Here is a 23,996-nt window from a genome sequence, read left to right as displayed (position 1 = left end):
CTCTCTCTCTCTCTCTCTCTCTCTCTCTCTCTCTCTCTCTCTCTCTCTCACACACACACACACACACACACACACACACACACACACAGAGTCATCCTAAGATTAACTTTGCTCTTGTAAAGATGAAAAACAAATGACTGAAGTAATAAATTCATGCTACACTAAGAAATAATAAAGATCTTAATTATGTAAATTACGATTACATGTTTATGTATATGCAAATAAATATATAAAGCAAATATAAACTTAAACAATAATCTTAAGTGTTATTACCTGGGAGATACATCTAGCTCTAGTTAATTACACTGATGGACTATTTGTTCATCAAAAGTGTAGTAGTATACACTGATTGCTAGCTTTACACTAACTTCTGTTTCAGAAGTCTTGGCTCCATTGAAATCTCCTGTCTTTTCTAGCTTTTCTTGCTTTGCTCATGTTTGAACATGATGGCCTGTTTTCCCTTATGAGTATAAGACAATAGTTAGTGGCATTTACCTTTAAGTGTTTCCATAGGCACAAGAAACAAAAGGAGATAGAAGCTGTCTTTATTTTCTGCCTAAATTTTCTATTATAAGCAATAATTTCTTATTGTTTTCGGAATTCACCTCAAGCAATGAGAACCAACTGGCACAATTTACTTTTAATGAGCTACTTTCTCTTATCTCTGCATCTTAAATATTTTACAAGCATGCTGACAGGCAATTATTTCGTTTATTAATTCCTGGATGTGAAGGCCAAGATTTCACTTTTCAATGGAGGAAACTTCTCTGTCACTTCAGGCATCAATGATCCGTATCAATGCACAATCATTTAAACTGCTACTAGTCAAAAATAGCTAAGGAAGTGGAAAGAAAAACAGATTTATGTTTTTCATAAGACAGGCCACCAGTGGAGATAATTACTGCTTATACATGTATTGTGAGGTTCCTTAAGTATTTCTTCATGAATTCTCCAAATTGATAGAAATTCTACAACATGTAACTTATAGTACTTGTGTGGATGATTAGATTAGGTTCATTTGTGAGTTAAAATATAAAAACATAACTTCACAACAGCAAATAAGTTACCATATTTTGTTATCTATAATGTTTTACTACTACAATGTTTAAATAAATGGCTACGTTACAAAAATATTTGTACTAGTTTAAGATCATAAGACTTTCTCATTTTGTGTTAAAATACACACAATCTTTTGATTGCATAGCTCACAATAGGCCATAAAGAATGGCATTTTAAGAGGAATTAAGGAAATTCAATGATTTTCTACTTTTATTGGCAGCATACCTGGGAATGGGTGATTAATTAAAATCAAACTAATAAAAGTAAACATGAACTATAATTTTGGAATTATTGGCAGAACGATTGCATGAGGTTTTAGGTTTAATCATTAGTGATGAATGGTGAATAAATAAACAAAATAATTACATAATTATTTTTCAGCATCACTACATGAATATCACTCAACAATAAGAAATATCTTTAAGTGTTTGTCTTGGGAGAAAAGCAGCTGTACAAAGAGTTATGCCTGGACCCGAAGTTTGCGGACGCTTCACTGGAGAAAATCACATGAAGGACAGACTTGGTTGCAAAGATTTCAAGAATCCTTATACTTGCTCTGTTCACAATTAACCAGCTCTCCTTCAGTTTCTTGTTCATGAGTTGTGGTGAAAATTAAGCCTCATAGGGACTTTGTGAAGATTAAGTGGGAATAGAGTTTAACATGATAGACACTGTTTTTGACATTCAGTTGTTAGTGTTAATGTAAGACTTAAGTTGACATGACTTCAGATACTGACAGGTGAAACATAGATTACATTCAACAAAAGGTCGAATACTAATAATGATCTGCATTCATCTTAATCTGTTTCATTGTTGCTTTTATCCTACTTTCCTGGTCCTTATTCTTATCAATATCTGTCTGTAATATTGATATTATACACTTTACTCTAAAAATACAGTATAGAATTACCATTTGAAGTTGTTCAACAATCAATAATATTTATTTATTGAAATTAATTTTTTTCATGTAATATATTTTAATATGGCTTATTTTCATGATTCTTTCAATATTCTCCCCTTCCCATTGGAATACACCCCTCTCCTGTCTCTCTAATAAACAAACTTCTAAAAGCATTAACGAAACATTAAACATAACAAACCGAATAGGACCAAAACAGCCAAATTGAAGAAAAATGACACAAACAAACACACAGAAAACATATACAGACAGAAGACACACTGATTACTTTAGGAATCTTGAAAGTACAAAACTGAAATTATAATACATATTAATAAAGGACCATCAATGCTTTCAATCAATACTGACTGTCTGAATAGTTGTATTCCTGCACAAAACATCAGGACCAGGAAAAAGCAAGTTAAGGAGGAAAGGTTTTACTCAGCTTACACCTTCACATTGCTGATGGGCAGCATCAAAGCAAGAAGACAGTAACTCACACAGGGCAGGGAACTCGGAGTCAGGAGGAGGATACAGAGGCCATGGAGAAATGCTGTTACTGTTTGCTTTCTCCTCTTGGTCTTCACTCAGCTTTGTTTTCTTAGAACCCAGGATTATTTAGACCAGGAGGCCTCCTCCACAATGGGATAGGCCCTTCCAATTTTGGATCACTAATTGAGAAAATGCCTTACAGCTGGGTCTCATGGGCATTTCCTCAAGGTGGAGGCTCACTTTTTTCTCTGATAACTCCAGCAGTCAAGTTGACTGGCTCAAACCAGCCAGAACACCAACTATTGAAAGAGCAAAAGCTTTTATAATTGTCATGGTTAAAGAATATTATATCTTACAATATTTAGTTGAGTTGTCTTTGTATAATTAATAGTCTTGATAAAATTTAAAAAATTTTAAATAACATAAAATTATAAAATCATGTTACCAAAATGAAATTGTAGATTCAATGAAAATAACATAAATGAAAAGCACTCTATTTAAAACATTGACATTTATTAACATATAGTGAAGTGAAATAATTTAAAAATCAAATAATATTTTTAATAGATTAAATTTTTGTATTAAAAATGTAAGATCTCTTTTCTAAGTTGCCTTTAATTGATTTTAAAATATATCAGAATATGAAATATAATGTATTCTCATATTTGCTTTTTCCAAATTATTGAAAAACATGTCCATATTTGAATAACCTTTAAGGAAAATTTGGGGAGAAGTTTCTGCAAAGAAGGGTGAATTAAAAAATATTTGTTAATCACCTTGTCTCACCTGAGTTGACTAGGTGAAAGAAATTCAGCCATTTAAACCACTGCCTGTTCTTCCAGTATAAAAAGAAATGTTAGGTTCCTAGATGAAGTGAGTAAGATATGAAGATGAGAAGAAATATTCCACAAGCATTCTCACCTTTTATCAATGCATTAGAAGATTAACCATATAATTTCAAATAAGCCCTACAGTAACCATTTCCTTTTTTATTAGATTTTAAATTTACATTTCAATGCTATCTATCTCATTTCCCTGGTTTCCCATCCATAAACCCTATACCATCCCTTCTTCTAAGGAGGGCATCCTCCCCTCAACTGCCCTTCTCCCTCCCCACCCTGAAATTCCCCCATACTGGGGCCTGGAGCATTGGCAGGACCAAGGACTTTTCCTCCCATTGGTGCCCAACAAGGCCATCTTTTGTTTGAAATACAGCTGGAGCCATGGGTCAGTCCATGAAGGTCTTTAGATAGTGGTTTAGTCTCTGAGCTCTGGTTGGTTGTTATTCTTATGGGGTTGGAAACACCTTGGCTCCTTCAATCCTTTTCTCAACTCCTCCAATGGGGATCCCATTCTCAGTTCAATGGTTGTCTGTGAGCATTCACCCCTGTATTTGTCATTTTCATTAGAATTTAAGCCTTAGAAAATGGACTTTGGTGCTTTTACCCAACTCTGCAAACTGACTTCCCATTTTTCCTTCACAAAAAAAATAATAACACCATTCACACTACAAAGCAGATTGTGAGCCTAGTTTTTTGTGGTTTCATTATTGTTGGTAATAACCAAATCTATGCTCAGCACATTTTTATTTGACCCTTTTTTCCCTTTCACTGGCAGCAATTAATCTAAATTTACTATCGCCTATGGACAAATCATATAGACAAAATTGAACTGAAAAATATTAATCATCAGTATGACTATAGGTAGCAAGTTTTATTTTCACATAAAATCCAGAGGAGAAACAGAAATAAACTTCCCTGATGTATGAAGATGCAAAGATTCTCAGTAAAATATTTGCAAATTTAATTAAAATAACAATCTTGATAACACTAGTCTCCTTTTAGGGATTCATGGTTGGTTCAAGAAATATATACCAATAAACTTATTTTGTTACACAAAGAATGGAATGCATATGATCACTGAAATAAAGGCAAATTCACATTTTACAAAGTTCAACATCCCTCGGCATCACATAAAGACATGAAATGTGGTAAAAATATAATAAAAACATTACTGGGTACTATTTGTCATCATGGTTTCAAGTAACATTATAGATCTCTGGTAATAAAACATCATGGCACAGAAGAGAGCACCCAGATCTTACTCCACAATAAATGAATGCTAAATTACAAATTACTCAATAAATTTACTTGGTTTTTTGACAAGAAGCAGTAAGTAAATATGTAGTAGAAAAAGAGCATTTTCAACATTTGGTGCTAAGACACTTAAATATCAACATGAAAAATAATGAATAATCGCTGTGTTCTCTACTCAACTCCAAATGTATCAAAGAAACGAACATAAGAGATGATACACTTAATTGCTTGAGAAAAAAGTAAGAAGTACCCTCCGTAGAGAGCTATATAAGCATATTGAAGTATACACAAAAACAGGATGAATGTGTTATCAGTAAAATAAATGTTTTTTTTTTAACTCAGACAAAAGTTAATTGAAGAGATAGCCAACAGGATATCACAAAATATATTTGAGCTATAAATTTGTGGATTACTAACTAGAATATGTGAGATACCCAAAAAGTTATATTCCTAGAAAATTAAAAAAGCAATTTAGAAGGGCAGAATATGGTATATAATGGAGTCCTCCAAATATAAAAATGGCTAAAACACTGTAAAAGCTTTAACTGCCATTTGTCACCAAGGATGGAAATATATATTCAAACTAAGATTATATCACACCCTAGCAGGATGACAATAGATGATAATATAAATAACTGTAAATGATTATGGCAGTTTGAAGAAAGGGGAAATCTTATGAAGTATTTGTAGAGGTTGTTGTTAAGACACTATAGAAAATAAGTATGAAGATTCATTAAAAAAAAAAAGCACAAAAACTAGAAGTAGGGGAATGCCTTATAGCAACCACATATCTACTGTGTACATACCTGTGTTGGTTTGAATGAGAATAGCTGGGAGGATAATATGATTGGAAATGTTTGCTCTCAGCTATTAGAACTCTTGGTGAAAAGATTACAAGTTACAGTATTGTGAATAAATAATTACTGAACTTAGAACGGGACGCCGTTAGAGGAATCAGAAAAGAACAGGAAAAAGAAGCTCGAAGGGCCTGGAGACCCCTTATGAACAACATTGCCAACCAACCAGAGCTTCCCAGGGATACACCACTACCCAAAGACTTACATGGGCTGACCCTGGAAGCTCCAAACCTCATGGTAGCAATGAATATCCTAGTAAGAGCAGTGATGGAAGGGGAAGCCCTGGGTCCTGCTAAGACTGAACCCCAGGAACTAGATTGGGGGAGGCGACAAGGGGGAGGATGGGAGGAACACCCATAAAAAGAGGAGGAGGAAGGGGATGTTTGCCCAGAAACTGGGAAGAATAACAATTGAAATGTAAATAAAAGAAATATCCAATTTAATAAAGATGGAAAAAATGAAAAAAGATGAAGGTTCTCAACTACTAACTGTGATACCATGCCTATCTACCAGCTGCCAGCTCCCTGCCATGTTTTCTACTATGATTATCATGGACTTTACCTCAGGTTCTGTAAGCAACCTTCTAAATATGTAGCCTTGGTGTCTCTTCGCAAAAATAGAAAAGTAACTAAGACACAGAAAAATATAGAAATATATAACACAAATCTCTAACTTCTGAGTATATACTCAAAAACAATTTCTATCCTTAGGCCCATTGAAATCCAACCCAAGCTGTTTCCACAACTGTTTGTTTTTCTTCAGGAAATTGCAACACAGCCCCATTGCTAAAGACAACACCTATACAAATCATTGATGATTAAGATGTCAAGGTGCTGCCTATAAGGAAACTTCATTCCTATATTCTAGCATTTTTGGTGGATAAACATACTCTGCATGCTACTCAAAGAGAGATCAAGTACCAAACCAACCACAAAATCATTCACAACTGTTTATTGCCTAGAGCAATGGTGGCACAAAGCTTATGGGAACACTAAATAACTGATTTGACTTTAACGCACTCAGTAAAGGGGAATCCATACTCAACGCTTAGTTGGCTGACAAAGAACCAGAGACTAGATTGTTTAGTGACCTAGAGTAAAAGTAAATAACCCTGGTCTAAATTAACCTTTAATCTGGTGCCAAAATAACTTCTCAATATCCTATTATGCTCTTAGATCAGTGCCTTAATTCAACTCTCATCAGGAAATTTCCTCCGCAATAAGGGAGAGTCAAAAGACAAAATATTATGCAGCTACTGGGGCTTTAAATGCACATCCTAAATAGGATGTGTCTGCCAATTCTCTTTCCTCAGGGCTAGCAGAATTCTTTGGAATAGAAAGCAGAAAGGACATAAGAGAGAATGGAAGTTACCAAGGAGTCTGTAAGCGCATGAGCAAAGCTCATATGAATTCACAAAGACAGACAGAGGCAGAAGAATGCACAGTTCTGCACAGATATCCACAAAGTCTTCTGGCTTAATATTATAGCTTCAATTTGGTGTTTTAATGGGATTCCTGAGTATTTAAATGAGTGAGTCTCTGATTCTTGTGCCCTTTTTGGCTCCTTATCTTTTGCTTTTAGGTCTTGACCAATTGTGATGTGATTCCTTTATTTTATCTACCCCCCCACCTTTTTCAAGTTTTGTTTCATTTCTCTGATTTGTCACTATGTCTCTCCCCTCAAGTATATGTCAATTTCAAACATGGCTGCCTGCATCTACAAACTGCCATTACTTTCATTGTTAGGGATTCCAGGTGTTTGCTAAGTGAATCTGTATTCCAGTGAAATCATGCTGTAATCCTGAGTGTGACTGAATTCCAGTCATATCACATATACCTGGAAGGTCTTTGGATGTGATCTCTTGGTAGAGCAGCCATGTTGCTATATTAAAATTCATCTACATTTGACATAGCTTATAGTCTTCTAAATACATTAATTTTTACACATATAAAAGGCTAGTCTCAGCATTAGACAAAGAAATGTCTCTTAAAAACGGAATTTTTGCAGAAACCCTTTGCTATACAAGAGGTTAAAACAGAGGGAAGCTGAAGAGAAGGCTCAACCCTAAATAAGATATTTACACTGTTTCCTTTAGTTTTGAAATTTTGATGCAGAAAGAATAGAATGACAAAGTGCTGCAAAATCATTTTATAAGGTTGATGGTATAATGTCAATGTTGAAGTCATAGAAGCCCCATTTAATGGCACTGAAACTTATAGAGTACTCACTCTCATCCTACGTTGTTTATATGGATGATGGAGGAAACTATGGAATCTCTAAGAGAGATGGGCATAGTATTGACTGATGAGTCTACAATGTCATAATAGAATGCATCAAAACTATGGCCACATTTACAACCTTAATTAAACTGAGAAAAATTAACATGAATGTATTATGACAACATGAAGATTTAGTAAAATAAAAATAGTAGGCTCTACCTGTGGACTTCTCAACCCAAGACTTTGTGACTAGGTTTACAGTTCTAGACAGGAATATGCTGCTGCAGATTACATCCCAAATCTAATCAGAAGAGACTTGTTATTTCTACAACGGTTTTGTCACTATTGGTCTAATGTTGCCTTCTTATCTGTATTTTGTTATTTTTATTAGTCAATTTTATGGTAACTAAAAGTAATTAAAAATCTGTATACTTCTAAGCAAAGGGACATAATGAAAAAATCAGTTACTCAAACCTTACAAGTATGTATAGCTAGATTATATATATATATATATATATATATATATATATTTCTCAAGGATTTACTTATTCAGAAAATATGTAGCCTAAAAGTGTGTTATATTTATTTCAGTATGTTATATTGTGTAAAATAGTGTATATTACAGAAAATTATAAACTATGTAATTTAAAATGTAATATTAATTTCAATGTAAGTTATGTTGACTGGTGGGTCTCATAACAATAAATCTGTATTAAATTACACATTCACTAAATTATTAGTGCCTTTTGGGGAATAAGAATTGTATCCTTCATTGAGTAGCTTCCTGAGAGATTACAGCAATTTAATGCTGAGGTTCTGTACCCCACCAATCTTCTTCTAGTTCAGGGAGAAATATTTTACAATAAGTTCAGGAATTTTATATATATGCTAGGCTTTACTCTTAGGAAGATCATACCTACTGTTAAATACAAATGTTGATAAATTGCTAGAGAATGAAACAAACTGAAAATCAGAATAGGATAGAAATCAGTGGTCAAGAAAACAAAAAGTATAGTAACCCAAGAGTCAAATTTGTGTAGAATTGCAGGCTAGCTTTGCCAATAGAATAAAAATTTCAAAATTACAGTTAAATCTCACTGGCTTTCGGTTACTTCATTTTAAAAATTATTGTATTTATAATTAACTGATTTCAATTAATTAATTAATTAATGTAATTTATAAAGTAATACAGGATCCTTCAGATTTCTGCCTGTGCTCTAAGCTAACCCAGTGACTCAGCTCTCTGAACGCAGATCCTATAGGGACAGAGCTGGATTCTTAGAAGTGCAGACAATCCTGAGATCACAGGAGAGACCACCACTTCTGCTCACATTCTTGGCCCAAGAGGAATCTGCCTGGAGCCCAATGGATACAGGAACCAAGGAGCAGTCTGGTACAGTATCCATCCTATTTACCCCTGCACCCAAAGCTGACGCTGTGACATAGTTCTCTATATCCAGAATCCACTGGGAAAATCTGATCTCACATTATTGACACACAGAGGCTTACAGGGAGGGTCAAACCACTGGCAGAGAAAGCAAACCAGCTAAATGGGAGAGGAAACTAGATGGCACAGAGGCAGGGGAAGAACATAAGCAAAAAAACAAGGCCACGTCGTCCTCAAAACCAATTTTCCCATAAGAGCAGACCCTGGATACCAACCACAACACACAGGAACAGAAAGATTTTAATTTAAAATCACAACCATGATGATGTTAGCGGTCTTTAAGGACATAAATAACTTCCTTAAAGAAATACAGGACAACAGAGGTAAATAGGTATAAGCCTTAAATAGTAAACACAAAATCCCTTAAAAAATTACAGGATAACACAATGCAACAGGTGAAGGAATTGAGCAAAACCATCCAGGATCTAAAAATGGAAATAGAAACAATAAAGAAATCACAAAGGAGACAACTGATGGACCTTAGAAAACCTAGGAAAAGATCAAGAGTCACAGATTTAAGTGTCAACAGAATACAAGAGATAGAAGAAAGAATCTCAGGTGCAGCAGATACCAAAGAAGACATTGATACAAACATAAAAGAAAATGTAAAATGCAAAAAAACCTTAGCCCAAAACATCCAGGAAATCCTGGACACATTGAGAAGATCAAACCTAAGGAAGAGAGTGAAGATTCCCAACTTAAAGGACCAGTAAATATTTTCAACAAAATTATAGAACATTTCCCTAACCTAAAGAAAGTGATGCTAATAATCATAAAAGAAACCTAGAGAACTCCAAATAGATTGGAACAGAAAAGAAATTCCTCACGTCACATAATAGTCAATATGCCAAATGCAGGAAACAAAGAGGGAATATTAAAAGGAGTAAGGAAAAAGGTGAAGTAAATATAAAGGCAGACATATCAGAATTATACCGGACTTCTCACCAGACTGAAGATGTCATAAAGACCCCAAGAGAACATAAATTCCAGCCTAGGCTACTATATGCAGCAAATCTCTCAACATAGATTGAGAAACCAAAATATTCCAAGACAAAACCAAATTAGCACAATATCTTTAACAATCCAACCCCACAAAGGATAATACATGGAAAATTCCAACACAAAGAGGGAAACTACACCCTAGAAAAAGTAAGAAAGTAATCTAATTTCAACTAATCCAAAAAAAGATACCCGCACAAACATAATTCTATAACAACAAAAATAACAGTAAACAACTATTATTGGTCCTTAATATCTCTCAACATCAATGGGCTCAATTCCCCAATAAAAAGACATAGATTAACAGAGTGGATATGCAAAGAGGACACAGCATTTTGCTGCACGCAGGAAACACACTTCAGTGACAAAGACAGACACTATCTCAGAATAAAAGGCTTGAACAATATTTACCAAGCAAATTGTCCCAAGAAACAAGATAAGGTAGCCATACTAATATTTAATAAAATTGAGACATTCAACCAGAGTTATCAAAAAATAAGAAGGACACTTCTTATTCATCTATCCTGAATATGTGTGCTCCAAATGCAAGGGCACCTACATTCATAAAAGGAACTTTACTAAACTCAAAGAACACTTTGTTACCTCACAAAATAGTAATTGGAGACTTCACACCTTATTCTCATCAGTGGTCAATTATGAAACAATAGCTAAACAGAGACATAGAAAAGCTAAGAGAAGTTATGAACCTATCTATAGAATATTTCATCCTAAAACAAAAGAATATACCTTCTTCTCAGCACCTCATGGTACCTTCTCCAAAATTGACCACATAATCTGTCACAAAACAGGCCTCAACAGATACAAGAAGATTGAAATAATCCCATGCATCCTGTCAGATCATTATAAACTAAGGCAGGTGTTCAATAACAACATAAACAACAGTAAGTCTACATGAACATGGAACTGAACAATGCTCTACTCAATGACAACTTGGCCAAAAGAATAAATATAGAAATTGAAGGCTTTTAGAAATTAAAGAAAATGAGGCACAGTATACCCCTTTGCCGGGACAAAATGAATGCAGTCCAAGAGGAAAAGCATCATAGCTTTGAGTGCCTCAAAATGAAACTGGAGAGAGAATACTAGAAGAATTTGACACACCTGATAGTTCTAGAAACAAAAATAAGCAAATACACCCTTGGGAGAAAAAGAACTATACAATGAATCAATAAAAACCAGAAGACAAACTAACCAGAAGGCACAGAGGGAACATCCAGATTAACAAAATCAAGAAATGAAAAAGGAGACATAACAACAGAAACTGAGGAAATTCAAAATATCATCACATCCTTCACAACATCTATACTGAACAAACAGGAAAATCTATGGATAGAATAAAACAATTTCTAGTCAGATTTTGTGTATCAAAGTTAAATCAGGATCAGATAAACCATCTAAAATAGTCCCATAAATCCCTAAAAGTAGAAACAGCTATTTAAAGTCTCTCAACCAAAAAAAGCACCAGATAAATTTGCGCAGAATTCTGTCAGACCTTAATAAAAGACTTAATATCAATACTGTCCAAACTATTCCTACAAAGTAGGAATAGTAGGAAACTTCTTCAATTTCTTCTCGAAGGCACTTAATTATGCTTATAACTAAACTACAGAAAGATCCAAAAAAGAAAGAGAACTTCAGAAAAATTCCCTTCATGAATATCTATGCAAAAATAATAATATTTTTGCAAACTGAATCCAAGAACACATCAAAAAGATCATCCATCATGATCAACCAGGCTTCATCCCAGTGATGCAATGATGTGTCAATATACAGAAATTTATCAACCTATAACACTATATAAAAGACAAAAACTCAAAGAAAAAAAAAACCACATGATCATCTCATCAGATGTTGAGAAAGCATGTGACAAAATTTAACAAACCTTCATGTTAAAAGTCTTGGAAAGACCAGGAATTCAAGGCCCATACCTAAATACAGTAAAAGCAATAAACAGGAAACCAGTAGTCAACATCAAACTAAATGCAGAGAAACTTGAAGCAACCCCACTAAAATCAAGGACTAGACATGGATGCCCATTCTCTCCCTCCCTACTGAATATAATCTCAAAGTCCAAGACAGAGAAATCAGACAACAAATGAAGGTCAAAGAGGTACCAATTGGAAGGGAAGAAGTCGCAGCATTACTAATTGCAGATGATATGGTAGAATACTTAAGTGACTCCAAAAATTCCACCAAAGTACTCCTAACCCTTATAAGCAACTTACGTAAAGTGGCTGGATATCAAATTAATTCCAACAAATCATTAGCCTTCCTCTACTCTAAGGATAAACAGGCTGAAAAAGAAGTTAGAAAAATGACACCTACCATAATAGTCACAAATAATATAAAATACCTGGGTGTGACTCTAACCAAGCAAGTGGAAGCTCTGTATGACAATAATTTCAAGTCTCTGAAGACAGAAACTGAAGAACATCCCAGAAGATGGAAATATCTCCCATGCTTATGAATTGGAAGTATTAATGTTGTAAAAATGGCCAGCTTGCCAAAACAATCTTCAGATTCACTGCAATCTCCATCAAAATCCCAAGTCAATTCTTCACAGAGTTAGAAAGAACACTTTGCAAATTCATTTGGAAAAACAAAACCCCAGAATAGCAAAACCTATACTCAAGAATAAAAAACTTCTGTGGGAACCCCCATCTATGACCTCAAGCAGTATTAAAGAGCAATATTTATTAAAAAGATTATGTTATTGGTACAGAGACAGGGAGGTAGATAGAAACAAAGACCCAGAAATAAACTCACGTACCTATGGTCACTTGATCGTTGACAAAAGGTGCTAAAATCATCCAGTGGAGAAAAGAGCATTTTCAACAAATGGTGCTGGTTCAACTGGAGGTCAGCATGTAGAAGAATGCAAATTGATCCTTTATTATATCCTTGTCCAAAGCGCAAGTTCAAGTGGATCAAGGACCTCCACATAAAACCAGATACACTCAGATTAATAGAAGAAAAGTGGGAAGAATCTCAAACACATGGGCACTGGGGAAAATTTCCTGAACACAACACTAATGGCTTATGCTCTAAGATCAAGATTCAACAAATGGGACCTCACAAAATTGCAAAACTTTTGCAAGGCAAAGGACACTGTCATTAGGACCAAATCATAACCAACAGAAGGGGAAGAAAATCTTTCCCAATCCTACATCCAATAGAGGATCCAATATATACAAAGAACTCAAGAAGTTGGACTCCAGAGAATTAAATAACATTATTAAAAATAGGGTACAAAGCTCAATATGTATCGTCAACTTAAAAATACAGAATGGTTAAGAAGCACCTAAAGAAATATTCAACAGTCTTAGTCATCAGAGAAATGTAAATCAAAACAACCCTGAGATTCCACCTCACATCAGTCAGAATGGCCAAGTTATAAAACTCAGGTGACAATGGATGCTGGTGAGGACAGGGAGAAATAGGAACCCTACTCCACTGTTGGTGGGACTGCAAGCTGGTACAACCACTCTGTAAATCAGTTTGGAGTTTCCTCAGAAAATTGGACAGAGTATAACCTAAAGAACCAGCTATACCACTCCTGGGCATCTACCCAAATTTGCTCTAATATATAATAAGGACACATGCTCCAACATACTCATAGCAACCTTATTTATAATAGCCAGAAGCTGGAAACAACTCAGATGTCCCTCAACATAGGAATGGATACAGAAAATATGGTACATTTACACAATGCAATTCTACTCAGCTATTAAAAACAATGACTTCATGAAATTCATAGGCAAAAGTGTGAAAGTAGAAAATATCATTCTAAATATGGTAACCCAATCACAAGACAAACAAACAAACAAACAAACAACCCACATATTGTATTTACTCACTGATAAGTGGATATTAGGCCAAAAGCTTAGATTACCCTAAATACTATCCACAGACTACATGAAGTTCAAGGAGGAGGACCACAAAAGTGCAGATGGTTCAGTCTTTCTTACAAGGGGGAACAAAAATATTAATAGGAGGAAATATAGAGACAAAGGTTTGGACTGAATGGAAGGCCATCCAGTGACTGCCCTACCTGGGGATCCAGCCCAATACACATACAGCCACCAAACCCAGACAATATTGATAATGCCAAGAAGTGCATTCTGATAGGAGCCTGATATAGTTGTCTCCTGAGAGGCTCTGCCAGAGCATGACAAATACTGAGGCAGATGCTCATAGCAAACTATTGAACTGAGAACAAGAAGGAGTCAGAGTAAGCATTGTAGGAGCTGAAGCAGTTTGCAACACCATAAGAAGAATACCAACCAATCAGAGCTCCCAGGGACTAAACCACTATTTGAAAGTACACACATGAACAGACCCATGGCTCCAGCTGCATGTGTAGCATAGAATGGCCTTGCTGGGCATCAATGGGAGGAGAAGCCCTTGGTCCTCCTAAGGCCCTATGCCCCCTCCCCCTTCCTCAGTGTAAAAGAATGTCAGGGCATGGATGTGGGATGGAGTGGGTGGATGGGTAGGGGAACACCCTCATAGAAGAAGGGGAGGGGATGGAATAGGGGGCTTATGGATGGGAAACCGGGAAAGGGGATTATATTTAAAATGTAAGTAAAATAAAATCCAATTAAAAAAAAGAAGTTTGCATTCTCCTTTCATTAAACTGATATAGTCAAGCCCTTGAATGTCTAATTTTTTTATGCTCCACAACTGAATATTAACTTGACTCCTCACATGCTAAGGGAAAACATCTGCCTGCCATAATTTTAAATTGGCATTTGCTATTACCTAACAACTGGATTTAATACTGAATAATGTAATGACATTAAAATTCCCACTTTTTATTTGACTTAAATAACTCATTGATCTTATCCATTGATGTTCCTACAAGGTCATGTTCTGCTCAGCTAAGTTTCTGCCTCCACAAACCACGAATGCCATGGGACAAATTACAATCCAATGTTATTAAATGGGAACAAGTTGTTTGAGATTGCTCTTCATCTCAATTTTAAGGCTGATTCTGGACTATTCTCTTTATAAATCAGACAGTGTGCTTAAAATAATATCTTTCAGATAATGTCTTTTTTCATGTTGCTTTCTTATTCCTGAGTAAGATATCAGCTTTTATGAAAAAGAAGTTTAATTCATAATGAATTCATAAATGTCTACAACTTTATATATACTCAGTTTAGTTGTTTAAAGTAAATGTTATCAGTTTTATTTGTCTGTGCTTATTCTCAAGCTAATTTGGGGTGTTAGATAAGAGTAATGATATCATGGGGTATTACTTATCTACATATCTATACCCAACTACATTTCTATATATTAATGCTTAATCATTGTTTACATTACATCTTACCATATGCTTTGTCTTTTAAAAATATTTCTCTACTTATATTTCATTGTATAATACTCAAGTAATAAATATTAAAGCTCAATCATTTCTCAAATTCATCCATCATGAGCACTGTTATTACATTCTTATAGACAATGAATTCTCTATAGTTTAATTTACTTGATACAGTGATATATTTCTGATATTTTATATTGATATATTACTAGTGTATTGGTTTGGAATTTAAAATAAATGTATAATATATGCTGATAAGCTAAAATATTATGTACCAAATAGATAGCAAGATATGCTGATTAATAGAGAATATGACTTCTACATCATAAAAGATTATTTTAACATCCCAGACCTTCTATATAATATATAATTTTTCAGGAAGCTGATTAGCTTGTAAATTACTTTATTTCATATTAGAAGGTAATCTTATAGTTTAATAAGATAAAAAATAATATTGCATAATTGAATAAACAAGCATTTGACAGAAACAGAAAGCAATGTTTGTTAAGAAATTGAATTCATCAAAGACAATATAAGAAATACGTGTGAAAATTGAGATTGAACACATCAGCTTTCACAGCTAATGCCTTATTTAAGTGGAATAAAAGTTTTCTTTGAAACTCCAGCTAATATGAAACCCATTGGATGGTTAAGAATGGTAGATGAGGAAACTTCTGTTTCTGTTTTCAATAGTCACCATTCATATTTTTAAAACACACTTTATAAAAGAACTTTTAATACAAAACCCTTGAAAAATTTAACTCTATGTTCTTCATATGAGATAAATGAAAATATGATTTATGTAATATTATATCGCACCTAAGGAGAGTGCCAGAAAGGAGAAAACAGGTAAACCTTCTAGCCACCAACTCTGTTCAGATGCAGTCCTTCAGCAGAACTATAGTAACAAATAAACTATTATCTATAAGGAGAAATTGGGGCCATATTAATGAGAGTAAAATGCTGGCTGAAACATATTGTTGAAAAAGAGCATTTCCTAATTTAAAAGTAAAAATAAATGATTTTTCATGTAAGTAAATCTGCCTGCTTTAATATTATATGTATTGTTTGAACATAAAATTAAATCACATAAAAACAAAATAATCACTGCATATGTTTTAGATATCACCTACTGATATGTAGAAAATTCATATTAAACAGTCATTATATTATTCAATTTCCACAGCAGAACTTTATATAACGTACAATGTATTGTCTTATTAAATTTTATAGTGTATAAGAAATGTACAAATATAATTTTACAATCATGTGTTTTATAGACATTCACACAGAAATAAAATTTATATATAAAGTATAATGTTTTGTCTTATTAAATTTTATAGAGTATAAGAAATGTACAAATATAATTTTATAATCATGTGTTTTATAGACATTCACACAGAAATGAAATTTTGTTGATAACTGAAAGTGTCTTGACTTAATTACTCAGATTCTCTAGAAAGATATTTGGCTCCCTTGACACCATCAAGCTAATATTCACATAATTTTTGTAGGCTAGGTTTTCTAGTAGAAGGTACTTCCTAATTTATTGAAAGCTGTAAAACATTTTAAACTTTCAATCTTCCCTTGCAATGAGAGAATTCTTGATATATATATATATATATGTATGTATATGTATATATGTGTGTGTGTATGTGTGTATACCAATTTCAACATTTTCAATCATGAAAAATTTGCTGTGTGATAGAAATTGGCAATAATGAAATTTGTGAAAAAGTTTTGATCAGAGTTCCAGAAATATTGCAGCATATTACCCTCTCCATGTCTCAGAGAATTCTGGACCACACATAATAGAAAGTGGCAAGACCACAGAGACCACTGCTACAAAGTTGTATTCTGAAGTGGGCATGACCTTTGAATTTCTGGACTCACTGCACTTGTCCTTGACCCAATGACATTTCATCATATATGGGGGAGACAATTTAGACACTACGTTGACTTAAAAAATCTATTAGCAATTAATATTTAGAGAAGTATGAGTATGATTTTCTTCAATGTTGTAGCAACTAAAATTTGGCAATGCTCACAGAAGCTCATGTGGACAATCCCAGATAGTACTTGAAGTCCATGTACTAAAGGGGACCTAAAAATAGGAGGTAGAGACTCACAGAGGACAGTTATTCTAGGCTACTGTCTGTAAGCATTATAGAGAATCATTAACAGTATCAGCAGTAGTGCTGGCCCATGGGATGGGTCATGAGTTGGGCCAGTTATTGACTGAGCCATTCCTTCAATCTCTCCTCCGTTGTTGTTCCTGTATTTATTTCTGATGGGAAAAATATTGGCTCTAAAGTTTTGTGAGTAGGTATGTGCCTTTATCTCTGCCCTGGGCATTTGGACTGGTTAAAGGAGGTAGTCTCTTCAGGATCCATATACCCACTGTTAGGTGTCTTGGCTAAGATCACCTGCACTGATTCCTGGGAGTGTCCCTCATTCCAGGTGTCTGGAACAGATGTAGATTTTCACAGCTCAACATTAAGTGGAGGTCAGGGAAACTTATGGAAGATTTGGAGGAAGGCCCTGCAGTGGATAGGAACTATGCAACTAATCTGGACCCTGGGGATTCTCAGATACTGAGCCACCAACCAAATATGTGGGTTACTCTGAGAACCTATGGACATATGTAGCAGACATGCAGTTCAGTCTCCATGTGGATTCTCCAACAACTAGAGTGGTGGTTGTCCCTATATACTTTCTATAAAAGTAGTCTAATGAATGCTTAATATGGAATGAATATATATATGTATATATATATGAAATTCTCACAAAGTAAATTTAAAATGATGAACAAAAATTTCAAAGTAAATAGTTACTTCTTAAGTGAGATGAAAATTTAGACAATAAACTCAGTACATTCATAAGGAATAAAATAATGGATGTATTTTTTTCAAAGAGCAAGAACTATGTACTTAGTTGGAGAAAACTGATAAAAAGAATTGGAACATTTAAAAGACAGACAAAACCTGAAACTAAGAGGAAGAAGAAAAATAACAGGAAGAAGATAAATTAGGAAAAGATGAGGAAGAGTATGAGGAAGAATAACAGGAAGAATGTAGAAATGAACAGAAGGTTGAAGGTAGAATTGCAAAAGGCCGAGGGAGAAGGAAATGGCCATTTACCAAAAATGAAAAAGAAATAGAGACACATATACATTTAAAAGATGAACAGTAACTTCACAGGGATAACAGAGGGTATTAATATTGTTAAGAAGAAAGCAAATACAATAAGTTAGTAAATAAAAAAAATATTGTGACTTTATAAGCCCAAAGGAATTGAGATAAAGTTATTGCTGTAATTATTGTGCTGTACATAAATGGCAATCAATTAAAAGGACTGGGTATTAATCAATCAAGACCAGCTGGCAGAGAAAGAAAATAAGGCTTTTATGAGTAACTAACTAAGCAATATCAATATTGATTCAACACATCTACAGAGAAGACAGCTATGTGACCTTGGATACTCAGTCTCCTTAGATATCACAAATATCCTGAGCTTTCTGTCATTCAACTGTTCATGAAAGGATACTTTTCTCATCAGAGCACTCAATGGACACTTTATTTCCCAATCAACCTTGCCTCATTTTAGTGACCTTGGGTGAATGTGCAAATCAGAGGTCATTCTTTCTATATAGCTTTTTGCTGACCATCAACAAGGGGGTTTCAAATGAGCCTTCTTAGAAATGTATGACTATCAGATTCTATGTTGTGATTTTATTATTGCAGGCAGTTGTACACTTTAAAAGGTCTGTGGGAAGGGGTTTTCTCAAAAAAAAAAAATACAGAAAGCAGTGAGCAGTAGGAAACAAAGCACAGAAATCGTCAAACTCATGAGACAAAGAGGTTACATGTCAGTTTATTTATGGAAGAGACTGTCACAAGCTAGAGGAAGATTCAACATGAAAAGTCTTGTCTATTTTATTTGCTATTTGGTTTCTAAATCCTGTGGGAAACATTGCATTCCAGATCAGTATGATTCTTGCCTCGGATTGTCAAACTTACATTCCCATTTTCACACTGACATTTCTGACATGCATTCAACATGTACGGCTTTGTAAATGTTTCTATTGCAACATAGTGCATTTGCCATTTTATTCAACAGTAATGCTCATATTTAGTTTGATAACAAAACATGCATATGTTTGTGTGTGTATTACAAGATATATTGCTGCAAAGTGACTATTTATATTCATTTTAAATTCTTAAGAACTTATTTCTTATGGCTGTCTATATAGATTTTATTTAAACTATAATATCTTTAATATATGTATTGTAAATACATAAAATATGTGCCTTAATTTACCTGTAGTATATCAACTGTTTGAAAGAAGTGCTTTGTCATTCTTCTTGTAACCCATACAACATGAAATGTAAATTCAAAAACTCCTTTTATTAAATTCTTCATGTAAAAATGTATAGAACTGAGTAATGAAGAGGATTATTTTATAATTGATATCATCATTCAAAATGAAATTGAATTTAACTGTTTCTTCTAAAACAAATATAAATTTTAGATACTTGACTCTCAGATATCTTGATTCCAAATTTACTTCCTAATTCAATGAGATACACTATGGAAGAGTCAAAGCAGCGTACCACACTGACTCAAGACACCAATCTGCATGTCATTCTTCTCTAATGTTTTCAAAATGGAGTAAACTAACTCCAAACCCCCAAAATTTAGCTTTCCTGCACAGTGAGTGGGAGGAGCGATCCTAAGTCATCTATGTTATAGGAAGCACTTTCCTTTTACTCTGGACTTCAGTGCTCTGTCAATCTAATACAATGTCTTTCTTTAGTATTTTGTCTCTATTACACAACATTCACACAAAATATATAAATGTGACTTTGTAAAAATGATATGAACAGCTTAATTTTTTTTCTTTGTCTTGGCTTCCTTTCTCAATATCAGGATGTACACTTACCAACCTAGGAAATGTTGAAAAGTTTAAAATATTATGCTCCAAATCAAGCACTTAAAAAAAATATAAGAATTTATTAAAATGAAGTTGTATGTTCAATGAAATGTTTTAAAAATATGTAAAAATAAGTAGATTGCTTACCGAGACCATGCCTGTGTGTTGACATCGGTGGTAAAACAGTCCATGTCTTGGTTTTAGGATTGTAACATTCAACTGTGTTCAAAGTCTTTAAGCCATCTCGACCTCCAATTACAAAGAGCTTATCATCAATGACAGCAACACCGAACTGAAGCCTTCTGCCATTCATCATTCCTGCCTGAATCCACAGATTTGTTCTGAGGTCATACTTCTCTATGGTTGTAGCCCCTGATAGAACATAAAATCAAATGGTCATCAATCTTAGTGAATCGATGAACAGCTTGAACAGTACAATGTAAATTAGAATGCAAAAACACAGTAGATACATCTATTTGTCTTAGGGAAAAGCATGACATGAAAACAAAAGTAATCATAAGACATTAACTTTATTTTGTTCTTCCTTGTATAGACTAATAATCAAAATAGACTCATAGATCCAGTGTTTAACTATTTGTTTAACAGTAACAATGTTGGAAATGAACAGTCAAATTTTAAAACATCTCTGTCTTATAGTTTGTTAAAGTATATTTTATAATCTTAGTTTGAAAAAATGTCTGAGTACCCCTTTAAATGACAAAATTATGTTTGCTATTTATCTGTAACAATTTCTGAAAGTAAGAATATGTTAGTTAAAACAAGCATAAATGGGCTAGAAACATTTGTTTTTACTTCTATCTCTATCTCTATCCATCTATCTATCTATCTATCTATCTATCTATCTATCTATCTATCTATCAAGAGAGATAGAGAGAGAATGGTAGATAGACAGACAGGCAGAGTACAAGGTGCTTTCTGTAGGCTTGGATGGTGTGTGTTTGATATCTAGAACCCACTGAGTAGAGGGAAAAATTAATCTCACACACTCCTATTTGATCTTTATATAAGCCCTATGGCAAAAAGGGGTCACATACATACACTGCACAAATAAAATAAATAAATGCACTTTTATTGTCAATTGGAAGATGTTTAATATATATTTCCCATGATGTTTAACCTTCCTCAAAATTGTCTGAAGAGGAGAATAATAATATTTACACATATAAAATGTAATTCTATTCAAAGTAATTATAATATAATCTCTAAATAATGTCTCTTTTTCTGAAAAATGTATACAACTTTCAGAAATAAAATAACTCATAAGAGAAAACTTGAAAATGTCTAAGTTAGAATGGCTTCCAAAAATAGCATTATTAGTTTTTGCTATTTTATAAAATATAACTGCTTAGAACATATTCACAAATATTTATATGACACAAGATGAATAAGCTTCTGGACTCATTGTTTAGCCTCAATTCACCAATATTTCAACTTAATAAATGAGGCATGAGTTTTGTGTACTTTCAAATATCAATGCTCTATTTTAATTACAATAAAAAGGATATTTATTTTGCTTAGATAACATACATCTCCAAGTGGATTGATTAACTTCGTAGACTATAAATAGCAATAAAGAAACAAGTATGAATAACCCGGAAGTAGAAATTTTACCAGTTACTGTAACATGATATAATTTACTCTCAATTTATCTTAAAAAATCAAATAATGATCATGTAGAATCTTAAATGTTGAATTATCTGACATAAGTAAAAATAGAAGCATTATTAAATAATCATAGATATATATATGCATATGTGTGTTTATGTAATTTTTAAAAAATTAATATATTTATTTTGAATTCAAATGCATTTGCTCCATTTCATTCCATTGTTCAAAAATATATTCTCTGAGCTGTTTTGCATCATTGAATGATTTTAAGATTAACTGACCACCAGCAAAGTTCTAGTGCTTACCTCTGCAAACTAACAGTAAGGTCCTTTTGCTAAAGACAGAAACTTTATAACTCATTGAACATGGCTAAGTCAAGCTGATGGATACTTTCAACCTGAATTCTACTATTTAATGTTCATAGAACTGTGAAGTTATTTTCATAGAACTAGAGGAGCAGGTAAACATCAACCCAACCTCAAATCTTTCAATGTACAATGATGACTTTCTTGTAATATACACTGATACAATAGTGGCACAAAAGGTGTAGAAGTAACCAACCACAATCTGATTGGATTTAAGACCCAATCCATGATATGAGACACATGCCTGACACTTCTCAGATGATCAACGACTCTGACATTGTTTGCCCTGGACCTAGGGAAAAAGGAAATATCTGTGTTTTTCTAACGGAACATAGAATGACTTCTAAACAAATTCATTTATACTCATAGATCTGTGCCTTGCTCAGCTATTATTAGAGAGTTTTTCCTTCTGTAGATGGAACACCTATAGCATCTACAACTAGATGGTGTGCAGAGAATGAGAGAGACCTTGGAACAACTCAGTTCTAAATTAGATTTTTCTCTAAATCCTTCCCTTCATGATTCAGGGAACTATGCAGGAAGGAAGCAGAAGATTGTGAAAACACAGTAGTAAAGGAAGACAGCAAAAAGCAACATCTCCAATACACATAGGAGCACAAAGGGACTAGCAAAATGCACATGGTCTTTAGAGATGTTTATTGCAATGTCTAATCCAAGTGAAGCACTAGCACTGAAAGGGGCTTGGATAGCAGCCCCCATCCCTAACCTAGATGCTATCTCCAACTGATAACTACTCAAAGAAAAATAAATCAGTTTAATCCAAAGGAGTCTTGTTGGGTATACAAACCACACTTAAGGGCATGCCCCATATTCAACAAGAGATGGCCAACACAAAACAAACAACACTACTTTGGAGGATTTTTTTCCACATAATTCTTTGACTAGGGATTTCTAGCTTTACAGGTCATTTGCTTATATTTACATTTCTGAATTTTTGTCTTTATGGGTTTCATTTTGTGTAAATATGTGTATTTTTCTTTATATATTCTTTGTTTTCCTTTGGCTCATTATTTTGTTTTCATTTATTAGTATTTTTCCCAATTTGGTTTGTTTGTTTTTATTTTCTCTTCTTCATATTGTATTTCTCTCTTTTTAGATTTTTTTCTAGTGAGTGAGAACAACAAAGGCTTAGGATTTAATTGAATATGCAGGTGTGGAGGATCTGGGAGTTGTGTGGGAACAGTAATCACAACACATTATGTGAAGAAAAATTTAGTTTTAATTAAAAAAAAGTTCTTGAATTCTCAAACTTGGCATTGGTATTACATACATGCCATATTAGAAAATAAAAAAAAACTATATTCGATCACATATTTTTGTAATTAGCTATTGGCAAATGATAACAGAAGAGTATAACTTAATATTGATCAACCCAATCTCTCTAGCCTCATGCTGCAGGAATAGGAAAACATGAAAGCATTTGACAAAATACACTGCCTTATTATCTAAAACCTTGCTGGAAAGCATCACAGAAAACATGAAAAGGTGCTGTGCTCATCTATGGGATTACTTTGGTATGGATGAAGTTAATCTGACCTGAGCAACCATGTGCATTTTTATTCATACATGAATGTGTGGAGTTGATGTGTCAAAGCATTCTCCAAACAAGTTAGGTAACTTTTATATCTGAACAAATG

General features: G+C 33.7%; 1 protein-coding gene across 1 annotated transcript in view; it reads right to left on the bottom strand.

The window, feature by feature from the left end:
* Positions 1-23,996, bottom strand: part of Klhl1 (kelch like family member 1) — a 477,093-nt gene that overhangs the window by 149,950 nt on the left and 303,147 nt on the right. The window contains exon 7 of the mRNA XM_032917698.1: positions 20,492-20,716. Coding sequence (XP_032773589.1) covers positions 20,492-20,716 — 225 coding nt within the window. The remainder of the gene's footprint in view (positions 1-20,491; positions 20,717-23,996) is intronic.

This window comes from Rattus rattus, chromosome 12, assembly GCF_011064425.1.
Source record: "Rattus rattus isolate New Zealand chromosome 12, Rrattus_CSIRO_v1, whole genome shotgun sequence".
Classification (NCBI taxonomy): domain Eukaryota; kingdom Metazoa; phylum Chordata; class Mammalia; order Rodentia; family Muridae; genus Rattus; species Rattus rattus.
This window is presented reverse-complemented; position numbering and strand designations above follow the sequence as displayed.